Raw genomic sequence first — 13,535 nt, forward strand, 5'->3', positions numbered from 1 at the left:
ACCTGGCTTCCTTGGATATTATTTAAAAATAGCCAAGTTTTTAGCTTCTATCTGACCCAATGACTTCTCATAATAGGCATGTTGATATTGACATGCATTATGACCCTTGGGCAGGCCATAGATTATGCAATTTTCTTTCCACCATGGATAGAAGGAAAAAACATTGCTCTATTCCCTCATCAACACAGTCAAAGCCTTCTCTGCAGGAAAACACAATGATCAGTGTTGCTCTCTATAGCCTGCGGCACTAATTGTCCAGGAAAAACCTGACAGGATAGAAATTCAACAGGTCCCTGCTGAATAGGACAAATTTTGATCTATGTATGGTTGACTCTTTCCAACGATCCTCCCAACTTCTGCACATCTCTTTCTTCTTTTTCTTTCTTGCTTTTCTAATCTACTACCTTTTTTCCGTGGTATCTCTAAATTCCTCTCATGGATTTTTCTGTAGTATCTTTCAACTAAAGTCTGGACAGGTTCTCTTGTATGTACAGTATGTAAACTTTCTCCTATCACCATTCATAGTGTTTATATGTAGAGTATATGTTCTTTTCACATGCATTACCATGACAATGGCTCCATTCTGATTATGCCTTTTTGATCAATGTTGCTCAACAACCGTTTACTGAAATGTATTGTATTAATTTCTATTTGCACTGGGTTACCTAATGTATGTTCTTTTCTCTTCTTACTCACTTTTGAACTTTTATCGTTTAAAAAGTTCTCAATAAAACAATATTATCTTAAAAAATGTTTCTGAGATTAAAGTGTATGTATTATAGCCAGCTTTTTTTGGATAGACTAACAGAGGGTTTAAAAACCCTATCAAGTTACTTATGGCTGTGTCCCATTGGAATGATTTTCTTACACTTGGAAAAGCAACAGGAGGTGAGAAAAATCTCTTAGAAGTAAAGAGTATTCTAATTAAAGAAAGTTGCCATCAGAACACAGGTACTGATTGGAAACTTTGCCCTTGCTTCTTGCTATGGTAACAACTCTAAACTTTTGGGCATAACTTTCTGTTTTGATGACAATGGTCACCAGGACAAATAAAGGAGTGAATCTCCCCAGTGGGAACACAGACAATAAAAACTCAGCAGAGGGTCTAATTATGCAAAACATAAAAAACTGCCTTTACAAACACCTCAAAGTGTTTATTAAAAGGAATAATCTGCAAATAAACCACTCATAATCTTTCTTTACTTTACTAGCCTGCTGTAGAAAAATTAAAGCGGCATTAAACCCAAAACCAAAAATGAAATATATTGCAGCTTACCAATCAACAGATGTGGTGGCTGCATTACTTTTCTTTGTTATCATCTGGTGATCTGGCCAGTAACTCACTTCCTGTATTAGAGTGCCCCCTGTATTAGAGGAGCACAGGGGCACATCAGACAGCAGCATTGTCAGCCTGGGGGAAGAAGTGTTAAATGTACTAGCACAGGGCTTGAAAAAGCCGCTCACCAGCTCGCCAAATGGGAGGAGAAATTCCTCTGTGGCGAGCGGCTGCGAGAGGTGAGCACAAATGAAGCATGGAGCGACTGCACCTGCGTTCCAAGCCTCATTGTAAAGCCGAGTTCTGGTTTACAACTTCTGGGGCACCGCCGCCGAGGGGACAGGTGCAGGAGAGGTGCACTCTCCTCCGCTGAGAGGAGACACCCTCTCCACCGCCGCGGGGGACTCAGGGAGACAGTAATTACTGTATACAACATGTCCTATCACTATAATGGAGTGCAGGGGAGCTGGGATATACATTACTCAGTACTGTATATCCCAGCTCCCCTGTACTTCATTATAGTGATATGACATGTATACAGTAATCATTACTGTATACATGTCATGACTATAATGGAGTACAGGGGGAGCTGGGATATACATTACTGTATACATGACATGTATACAGTAATGTATATCCCAGCTCCCCCTGTACTCCATTATAGTGATGACATGTATACAGTAATGATTACTGTATACATGTCATATCACTATAATGGAGTACAGGGGAGCTGGGATATACATACTGTATACAGCGAGGAACAGAAGTATTTGAACACCCTGCGATTTTGCAAGTTCTCCCACTTAGAAATCATGGAGGGGTCTGAAATTCACATTTTAGGTGCATTCCCACTCTGAGAGACAGAATTTACAAAACAAATTCAGGAAATCACATTGTATGATTTTTAAAGAATGTATTTGTCTTGCACTGCTGAACATAAGTATTTGAACACCTGAGAAAATCAGTGTTAATATTTGGTACAGAAGTCTTTGTTTGCAATTACAGAGGTCAAACGTTTTCTGTAGTTCTTGACCAGGTTTGCACACACTGCAACCGGGATTTTGGCCCACTCCTCCACACAGATCTCCTCTAGATCTGTCAGGTTTCGGGGCTGTCGCTGAGCAACACAGAGTTTCAGCTCCCTCCAAAGTTGTTCTATTAGATTTAGGTCTGGAGACTGGCTAGGCCACTCCAGAACCTTGAAATGCTTCTTACGTAGCAACTCCTTGGTTATCCTGGCTGTGTGCTTCGGGTCGTTGTCATGTTGAAAGACGCAGCCATGACCCATCTTCAATGCTCTGACTGAGGGAAGGAGGTTGTTGCTCAAAATCTCACAATAAATGGCCCCATTCATCCTCTCCTTAATACAGTGCAGTCGTCCTGTCCCCTTCGCAGAAAAGCACCCCCAAAGCATGATGTTACCACCCCCATGCTTCACAGTAGGGATGGTGTTCTTGAGATGCAAATCATCCTTCTTTTAGACCAAAAAGTTCTACTTTAGTCTTATCTGACCACATGACTTTCTCCCATGCCTCCTCTGGATCATCCATATGGTCATTGGCAAACTTCAGACGGGCCTGGACATGTGATGACTTGAGCAGGGGAACCTTCCATGCAATGCATGATTTGAAACCATGACGGAGTAGTGTTCTGCCGACAGTCACCTTTGAAACTGTAGTCCCAGCTCTCTTCATGTCATTGACCAGCTCCTCCCTTGTAGTTCTGGGCTGATTCCTCACCTTTCTTATCATCAGTGATACCCCACGAGGTGAGATCTTGCATGGAGCCCCAGTCCGAGGGAGACTGACAGTCGTCTTTAGCCTCTTCCATTTTCTAACAATTGCTCCAACAGTTGATCTATTTTCACCAAGCTGCTTGGCAATTGCCCCGTAGCCCTTTCCAGCCTTGTGGAGGTCCACAATTTTGTCTCTGGTGTCTTTTGACAGCTCTTTGGTCTTGCCCATGGTAGTAGTTGGCGTCTGACTGACTGTGGGGTGGACAGGTGTCTTTAAAGAGCTCAGACAGGTGCTACTAAGTTAGATTAATGAGTGGAGTAGAGGTGGACTTTTTAAAGGCACAGTAACAGGTCTTTGAGAGCCAGAATTCTTGCTGTTTCTTAGGTGTTCAAATATTTATGTTCAGCAGTGCAAGACAAATAAATTCTTTAAAAATCATACAATGTGATTTCCTGAATTTTTTTTTTGGCAAGGTTGGGTGGGGCAACTGGTGGAGAGTAAGTTTTGTGAATGACTAGTAGGTCTGGACTCGAAATTTTAAGCCCTGTAGTAGCAAATACACTAACAAATTGAAGGCAAACTCTGACTCACACTTTATAATCAGTTACAGTAAACATTTTTTTCCTTTTCTATAAAGGTTGTACATAATATATAAAAGTTGATAATTGCAAGTACCCCTGTCAGTTGTAAATGGTTTGCCTCATCCCTGAAAACTGATATATCTGGAAGAGAACTTGTCCTTTTGAAAAACAACAAACTTACTGGCTGGGTCGCCAGATGAATATAAAGAAAGAAAGCCTAAAAAAGAAAACAAATTCAGCCATCACATCTAAGAATCGGTGAACTGAAATATAAAACATGTTTGCTTTTGGGTTTCATACTGTTGATTGGCTGCTATTGGCTTAACAGATGCCTCTTTTTGGCAACTATGTTGTTTGCCACTGTGCCAGATTTAAATCAAATGATCTGTCACTGGACAATGACAAGACACAAAGCTCATAATCCATGTTCTTGCAGTATTTTAATATTTTCCTAACACTGAATTAATAAACACAATCTGCTTACCTACAAGATATCTCCAGTTCACTTTTTACATTAGGTTATCATTTTTGTTACAATTACTAAAATAAAAAAAAACAGACATTGGAAACAAGAAAAATTAGAAATTTAATTTGCTGAGCCAAATTAAAATTGTTTACGGTAACAACATAGCAGATTGGTAAATACATTTATATACAAAACTTTTAAGGATGATTAAGAACATCCACTTCAGGTATTTCAGTTCGGCTGGTTTCCTCTTGCATCTCTTGAACGACCTGCACGTTTTCTTGCTCATTTAAGGAAGTTTCAAGATCAGAAAATGAAACTTTTAATTCTAAAAGAGATTATAATAAGAAAAACATGCTATTATTTATAAAGGAAAACTTTACATGAAGGGCATGGCAATACCTACAATGCCCAGGAAATTTAGATAAAATAAATACATATAAATATAACTAGTATGCCTCAGTATTAATGCTTTCCTGTAAAGCCATTATCTCTAGTGGGATTACCATTTTATTGTAGGCTGGAGAGTCAAGGCATCCTTATAATGATTATGTTTAAGGGACCTATCATGGTTTCACTCATGATTACATGTGCCAAAATGTAAACTTTATTTTACTTGTTTTAATACTAATCAACAGCAAGTTAATTAATATTATTATTATTATACAAGATTTATATAGCGCCAACAGTTTGCTCAGTGCTTTACAATATAATGGGAGACAATACAGCAACAATACAGTTCAATACAAGAGGGTTAGGAGGGCCCTGCTCTTTGGAGCTTACAATCTAGGAGGGAGGGACTAGTGGTACAAAAGGTAGTAATTGTGGGGGATGGACTGGTAGGAAGAGTAGAAGATTCCATTGTTAGCTGACGGCAGGATGGGCCTCCCTGAAGAGATAGGTTTTCAGAGATCGCCTAAAAGTGAGCAGAGTAGGCGATAGTCTGATAAATTGGGGTAGAGAATTCCAGAGGATGGGGGAAGCTCTTGAGAAGTCCTGGAGATGAGCATGGGAGGAGGATAAAAGGGAGCTAGAAAGCAGGAGGTCCTGCAAGGAGCGGAGAGTATGGTTTTGGTGATATTTGGAGACAAGATTGGTGATGTAATTTGGGGAAGAGTTATAAATGGCTTTATATGTTATGGTTAATGTTTTGAATTTTATCCGTTGGGCAACGGGAAGCCAGTGGAAAGATTGGCAGAGAGGGGTGGCTGATACAGAACAGTTACTAAGGTGGATGAGTCTGGCAGCAGCATTCATGATAGACTGAAGAGGGGATAGCCTGCGATGAGGTAGGCCAATGAGGAAGGAGTTACAATAGTCAAGGCAAGAGATAACCAGGGAGTGAATAAGTTGCTTAGTGGTTTCCGAGGTTAGGAATGGCCGTATTTTGGAGATGTTGCGGAGGTGAAGTCTACAAGATTTGGACAGCGATTGGATTTGGGGCTGAAAGGACAGATGGGAGTCTAGAATTACACCTAGTACCCTGGCATGAGGGGAGGGACTGATGGTTTTATAATTGATCTTGATGGAGAAGTCAGGGGAGGGGGCACGGGCTGGAGGGAATACTAAGAGCTCAGTTTTGGAAAGATTGAGTTTGAGGAAGTGGAGTGACATCCATGCCGATATGTCACTTAGTAGGTTAGTAATGCGAGAGGAGACTGAAGGGGTGAGGTGAGGGGTAGAAAGATAGATTTGTGTGTCATCAGCATAGAGATGGTACTTAAAGCCATGGGAGTTTATCAAGTGACCAAGGGAGGAGGTGTAGATGGAGAAGAGCAGGGGTCCAAGGACGGAACCTTGAGGGACCCCTACAGAAAGAAGGGTTAAACTCAAGGGCTGGATATTAAACCCAAGGGCTGGATTTTTACATGGCCAACACAGGCAGTGGCATATGGCTACTGGGCTGCAGGGTTAGGCACACAGTCACTCACAAATGATGCTGCTATCAGAAACACATTTCTATGTATAATACAAGGCTCTAGAATTATACCGTGATAGCCAGTGCAGTCTGGCATGATATTTAGCGGCGTTGCCCCTGCAGAGCTTGTGTATTTTATGTTGATGGAATACAGCACTGTTTTATTTTCTATTGATGCTTACTTGCAACAGATACTGGTGTAGCTCTCCACAGAAACCAATTAGCTTCCGGGTTTTTTGTCAAAGCTTAATTGGACAAGCTGAGTTTAGAAGCTGACTGGCTACCATGAACAGCTGCACCAGATTTTGCCCTCTCCAGTTTTAGTAAATAAACCCCGCAGAATCACATGCAGTTCTACAGAGCAAAAAGAAAAAAGAAACATCAACATCTCTCCTGTGTGGGAGCCGTATAAGTAAAGTGAAAGTATAAAAAAATAGTTTAATGCAAAATTTACAAAAACATCAGAACTCAACTGGGTTTGTCAATCAACCTCTCTGGGCACTTCTCGACCCGTTTCAGCAATGTAGAAAGTGCCTTATTTATTGTTTGCTTCGGGCTTTTAGAACTTGAACCAATTATTACAATTGGACTTTGAGGAGGTCAGATAGTCTAACAAGAAGCACATAATTTGGGTTAAGGTGAGATCCTAGGACTGTCTGTTTCCTTATCATTTGAAAACATCAGCCCAAAATTGCTGAAGCCTAGGGCATGTCCACCAAACAAAAATTCCCTGTTGCCCACACTCTACCACATGAGGAGAGTAAGCAGGTGAATATTGTGCAATTCTAACAGGCACCATATACCAACATGCAAGTTAGTCTCGGTTGCCAACATGTTGCATGAGCTAGAATAACCTAATTTTGGGGCCAGTAGTGGGGAAGTTGTTGTAGAAGAGGTTACCAACAAAGTATGAATTGTTGAAATCAAACTTGATGGTTGCAGGTCATTAAAATATCTTCTGTACTACAGAAGGAGGGGACCCACTAGGAAGTTTACACTGCTTGCTAGGGAATATTTTTCATTGGAGATATTGAAATATCTCAGTATTGGGAAGATTCTGTTCTTTTTGCAGCATTGTATAAGGTTTGTCTTTGGTTAATAATCTATTCATCTGTATAACACTCTTTGTGGACCATTCCTGAAAGCTGAGCGGATCTTGTAAAGTCAGCAGGAAGGATGGGTTATGGGTAAAGAATATTAGAAATGTGTTTGGGGATTGCAGACCCCACATAATATTTAACAGCATTCCAGACCTGCATAGTATGTTTTAAAAATGGGTTAGACGTAGCCTGTTACTGGAATTAAGCCAGGAAAGGATGTTTATACAGACTGGGTCACAATCTGTGTCATTCAGGTTTGTCCATACTTTGTTATTAGCATTGAATTTAGAATGGGTTAAACGTAGCCTATCACTGGAATTAAGCCAGGAAAGGAAGTTTATACGAACTGGGTCACAATCCGTGTCATCCAGGTTTGTCCATACTTTGATAGTAGCATTGAATTTAGAAATCTGGGCAAGTTTGGTGGCTTAATAATATTTGGTCAGGTTTGGAAAGCCCAGCTCACATACCAGTTTATGAAGATCGAGTGCCTAATGCTGGCCATAAATTGATCAATTGTTTTTTTTATCAGTCAGCTGATCAAAAAAAAAAAATAATAATGGACATAATCCCCCATCTACACATACGAGGTGGATGAAGGAATCCTTCCTGTTGAGCTATTGTATACTTACAGAGAAACTCCTCTCCTTTCAGAATACACTGATTAATGGCTGCAGCCTACTGGCTGCATACGCTTATCAAACGAAAATTTACCAGCAGTCCTGTTCGAGAGGAGTTGAACAGAGTTGAAACAAGACTTTTGTATTCTGACAGTGGGAGGTTTCCCATTCATCAGAATACAATGCTCATTGCTTATGGCTCTAGCCACCGAACGTGATCGAAGGAATAAAACCCATAAGGCTGGTTGTATAAATCAGCTTCAGTACAACCAGCCAGCCCATAAATGGATTGCAATTCAGCTGGCTCCTTATCAAGCAGATATATTGTGAGTTGTTTGTAGATCTTTTTGGAGTATCAGTTCTCTCTTGGACTGAGCATCTATCTTAAGTGAAGAGTGGAAGAGGCTGTAAGCACCATCCTGTCCACAGAGAAGGAGAGTTTTGCAGATGGTTCTAGGTCTGTTTTTAGCTTTAATCCTGGTATGAACTATTTTGGTTGGAGCTACCATTGTAAGGTAGAACAGATTCCTTAAAAAGAAGTTGTATTGCTATTTAGCATAGTATCTGCACATGGGGGATGCAGGAAGCCTTTAAGATGTATCCGTCAGAGACAATCTTGCATGTGCACCCCTAATTGTGTATTAAGTAACAACTGTTACTTAATACAGTACTCCAGTATTATGCATTACCAGTTCTGAATTTCTATTAATATAAACTTTCTTCATGATAAATATTAACAACATCAATTACATATAAAGTGGTAGAGAAAAGCAGCTAGAGCATGTTAAGATTGAGAACAATGGTTAGCCACCAGCATAATATCAAATCCTACACCCATCAGCACTGTTATGCTCTCCTTCATTCTCTTTATCTGTAATCATTAACTGCACTTACAGTATCCTACACCCATCAGCACTTTTATGCTCTCCTTCATTTTCTTTATCTGTAAGCATTAACTGTACTTACAGTATGTTTCACAGCTCAATATTAGGTGGAAGTTGTCAGGATAGAAATATAGGACGTGGAATTACTGACTTAAAAACACAAGCTCTAAGGTTGTCACTTGTTAGCACTGCTTGACTACTTGGTGGATCCACAACCTGGAACAATTACATATAAATCAAGTGTCAGGATAATTAATATAATATGGCTGTCCTAGGCCAATGTCTCATTACATTTTGAAGCGCAGATTAGGATGAAAACCAATGAAAATGCACTAATGGTAGATCTCATATTCCTATCCTGACAGGATTACATTGCATAGAATGAAGGAAGAAAGGACTGAATAATAAAATGTTTGGTTTCATTCATTATGATTTTTTTAACTAGCAGGTGTAGCTTTGGTCCATTTTCACATTTTCATCTGTATCTTTAAACCTAATGAAAAAAGACTCTCAACAGACTTTAGCTGCTCAAACTGAAACGTACAGTATATACACAAATAAATGACTAATCTTTTTTATCAGATAAAGTCAAAACCGCTGCTTCTGCTGTTCTGTCTTTTTAGTTAACCCACAGTTGGCTCATTTACAGTGCCATGAGAAAGTATTCATACCCCTTAATTTTTTTTTACATTTTGTCATGTAACAACCAAAAACCTAAATGTATTTTATTGGGATTTTATGTGATAGATCAACACACAGTGGCACATAATTGTGAAGTGGAAGGAAAATGATCAATAGTTTTCAAAATGTTTTACAAATAAATATCTGAAAAATGTGGCCCTTTACTCTGATACACCTAACTAAAATCTAGTGGAACCAATTGCCTTCAGAAGTCATCTAATTAGTAAATAGAGTCCACCTGTGTGTAACTTAATCTCAGTATAAACATAGCTGTTCTGTGAAGCCCTCAGAGGTTTGTTAGAGAACATTAGCAAACAAATGGCATCATGAAGGCCAAGGAATACACCTGACAGATCAGGGATAACATTGTGGAGAACTTTAAATCAGGGTTAGGTTATAAAAAAAATATCCTAAGTTTTGAACATCTCACAAAGCACTGTTCAATCCATCATCCGAAAATGGAAAGAGTATGGCAGAACTGCAAACCTATCAAGACATGACCGTCCACCTAAACTGACAGGCCGGGTAAGAAAAGCCTTAATCAGAGAAGCAGCCAAGAGGCCCATGGTAACTCTGGAGGAGCTGCAGAGATCCACAGCTCAGGTGGAAGAATCTGTCCACAGGACAACTATTAGTCATGCACTCCACAAATCTAACCTTTACGGAAGAGTGGCAAGAAGAAAGACATTGTTTATAGAAAGCCTTTTATAGAAGTCCCATTTGCAGTTTGTGAGAAGCCAAATGGGGACACAGCAAACATCTGGAAGAAGGTGCTCTGGTCAGATGAGACCAAAATTGAACTTTTTGATCTAAAAGCAAAACGCTGTGTGTGGAGGAAAACTAACACTGCACATCACCCTGAACACACCATTCCCACTGGGAAACATGGTGGTGGCAGTATCATGTTGTGGGGATGCTTATCTTCAGTAGGGACAGTGAAGCTGGTCAGAGTTGATGGAAAGATGGATGGGGATAGAGCCAAACACAGAGCCATCTTAGAAGAAAACCTGTTAGAGTCTGCAAAAGACTTGAGACTGGGGCGGAGGTTAACTTTCCAGCAGGACAACAACCCTAAACATACAGCCAGAGTTACAATGGAATGGTTTAGGTCAAAGCATATTCATGTGTTAGAATGGCCCAGTCAAAGTCCAGACCTAAATCCAATTGAGAATCTGTAGCAAGACTTGAAAATTACTGTCCACAGATGCTCTCTATCCAATGTGACAGCTTGAGCTACTTTGCAAAGAAGAATGGACAAAAAGTTTACTGTAGATGTGCAAAGCTGGTAGAGACATACCCAAAAAGACTTGCAGCTGTATTTGCAGGGAAAGGTGGTTCTACAAAGTATTGACTCGGGAGAGCTGAATACAAATGCACAACTCACTTTTCAGATATTTATTTGTAAAACATTTTCAAAACCATTTATTATTTTCCTTCCACTTCACAATTATATGCCACTTTGTGTTGGCCTATCACATAAAATTCCAATAAAATAAGTTTTTTGGTTGTAACATGACAACATGTGGAAAATTTCAAGTGGTATGAATACTTTTTCCAGGCACTGTATACTCACCCGAAAACATTATGGTTTCCCTTTTCCATAGGGTCAAAGTTATTTTACGGACTTAGTTTCCGGTTTGTGTGTGACATCACATCCGGTCCGTGGAATGCACACAGTGGCGTTCCCGGTCTACATAGGATCCTCTGCACCTTGCTGATTACTTTGATTTTATACATTTTAACTATATGCCGCCCAGCCACTGTACATATACGGCGGCAGGGCGGCACTCGCAGGCAAAACCACGTTTTAAAACGTGTGTTTTGTAAACAAATAGGGGGCGTGCGCGAGGTACGCCGCCGCCCTATTTGTCCCGTGGACCACTGATGTCAGTCGCCGGGTCACAGCCGCTCCTTAGCGGCTATGTCCCGGCGATCGGCGGCAAACAGTGACAGACAGCACAGCTGCAGTAGCTGTGCTGTCTGTCACTTCCCTGTCAGCTCGAGGATGAGCTGATCGAGAAAGAACAGTTTCTCTTTCTCGATCAGCCTTGTCCCTCCCAGTACACACCCCCGCCCCCTAGTAAAACACTCCCCTCACTTCTATAACCCTTCCCTGCAAAATAAAGTTAACCCCTTCCTCCCCATTGCCATTAGTACAGTGTCAGTTTTTTTTTTTTTGCACTGATCACTGTATTAGTGTTTTTGGGGATGTCAGTGACCCCAAGTCAGTACCCCCCAATGTCAGAATGTCCGCAGCAGTCCCGCAGTCCCGCCATAAGTCGCTGATCGCTGCCATAAGTCCCTGATCGCCGCCATAATTCGCTGATCGCCGCCATTATTAGTATAAAAAAAAAACTAAAAATCCCAGTATCTTTCCCGCCATTTGTAAACGCTATAACTTTCACGTAAACCAATTAATTTACACGTATTGGGTTTTTTTAGCAAAGACATGTCGCAGAATGCATTTTGGCAGAAATTTATGACTAAATTTGATTTTTGCATTTTTTTTTACTGGACATGTTTTATAGCAAAAAGTCCAAAATATTGGGTTTTTTTTCCTCAAAATTGTCAGCCTTTTTTTTTTATAGCGCAAAAAATAAAAACCGCACAGGCGATCAAATACCACCGAAAGAAAGCTCAATTTGTGGGGAAAAAAAAGATGTAAATTTAATTTATGTACCATATTGCATGACTGCGCAATTGTCCGTTAACCTAGCGCAGCGCTGTATAGCAGAAAAATGGCGTAATTTGCAGTATTTATACCATAGTTTGTAGACGCTATAACTTCCACACAAAGCAATCAATATACACTTATTGGGATTTTTTTTACCAAAAACATGTAGCAGAATACATTTTGGCCTAAATTTATAACCAACTTTGAGTTTACTATATATTTTTTATAGCTGAAAATAAAAAATATAGTTTTTCTTCAAAATTTTTGGCCTTTTTTTGTTTATAGCGTGAAAAATAAAAAGCGCACAGGTGATCAAATTACACCGAAAGAAAGCTCTATTTGTGTGAAAAAAAGAACGTAAATTTCGTTTGGGTGCAGCATTGCATGACCGCGCAATTATCAGTTGAATTAGTGCAGCGCCAAGTAGCAAAAAGAGGCCTGGTCATTAAGGTGGGTAAATCCTCTGGAGCTCAAGTGGTTAATAAATGTAAGTGTAATTTTAACCTCTTCTTTCTGAATGAACCAATTTACTGCACTATGAGAACCTATTATTGGATCACCATTGAAAACTTGAAAGGTGTCCTGAGTGTACAAAAGGAGACATCCCTCACCAGAAAAAGTGCTTCAGACTCTTTTGCCAAAAAGCAGAGAGTCCATTTTGTCTGGTAGGTGTGGATAAAATAGAGGCACTGGTCACTAAGCACTTTGTGGTTCTGAGCAATAAGACTCTTTATGTGTGATAAACAGCACAGAGTACTTTATTGTTGAAGATTCACTATACAAGTGGGAACTTTGTACTGTTATAAATTATTTCTTTGAACACTGATCGATCATTTAGTTCTTAATATTATTTGTTTACACTGTTGTGCGCTGTGTTACAATAAATTTTAGATCTAGTATTTTACAAATAACTTTTTTGTCAACCAGTTTATAATTTTGGTTCACTGGCCATTCCATAAACATTCATAGATGGTTTTATAAATTTTAGCCATCAGAGTTCCTTAAAAGGTTTAGTTGGGATATAAACAGTCTCCACTCACAATATTGAATTATTATGTCACACAGATCTATACACGTTAACGCATCAGAGCAAAAGACAGTTTAGATACCAGTATTTCCATGTTCTTGAGTGTCCTCTCTTATAGTTAGTTCTTCTTGTTTGATAATTTGTTCCCCCTCTTTTATGGCTTGTTCATCTTGTGGTATCCCGAAAGCAATATGTTTCTCCTGAAATAAAATCAATTGTAATGTTATCACTTTATGACTGGTCTTCATGGAGCATCAGGCTGAGCTGACACACAAAGACCGGATAAATAACATATGGTACCTTTTATCCCTGTACTGTATAACGCTGTCACAAAAAATTCTGCCGCTCAATGTATGATGTTATAAATGCCTCTTATCTCCACTGTACAATACACACTATATCAACAATGTCATACTGGTAATTTATGGACTGCATGTGGTCATCGTATTCCTTTTTGTCCCCTGCAGGTTTAAGAATTTAATTGAATAAGGCTGCAACTGTTCTCCAGTGGATAAGGCTATGCCTCCTTAAATAGGTTTGCAGCTAAACACCTAAACTGAACTTCTACCCAG

The 13,535-nt window shown here is 39.7% G+C and overlaps 1 protein-coding gene across 3 annotated transcripts in view; it reads right to left on the reverse strand.

Moving 5' to 3' along the window:
* Positions 1–4,160: 4,160 nt before the first annotated feature.
* Positions 4,161–13,535, reverse strand: part of MDH1B (malate dehydrogenase 1B) — a 68,633-nt gene continuing 59,258 nt past the window's right edge. For all 3 annotated transcript variants that reach the window (XM_089671144.1, XM_089671152.1, XM_089671135.1), the window contains exons 9-10: positions 13,046–13,163; positions 4,161–4,387 (exon numbers count right to left, since the gene is read on the reverse strand). In XM_089671144.1, coding sequence (XP_089527270.1) covers positions 4,257–4,387; positions 13,046–13,163 — 249 coding nt within the window. In that variant the 3' untranslated portion in view covers positions 4,161–4,256. The remainder of the gene's footprint in view (positions 4,388–13,045; positions 13,164–13,535) is intronic.

Source organism: Staurois parvus, unplaced genomic scaffold (assembly GCF_062004578.1).
Source record: "Staurois parvus isolate SC_StPar_1 unplaced genomic scaffold, SC_StPar_1.0 ptg000011l, whole genome shotgun sequence".
NCBI lineage: Eukaryota > Metazoa > Chordata > Amphibia > Anura > Ranidae > Staurois > Staurois parvus.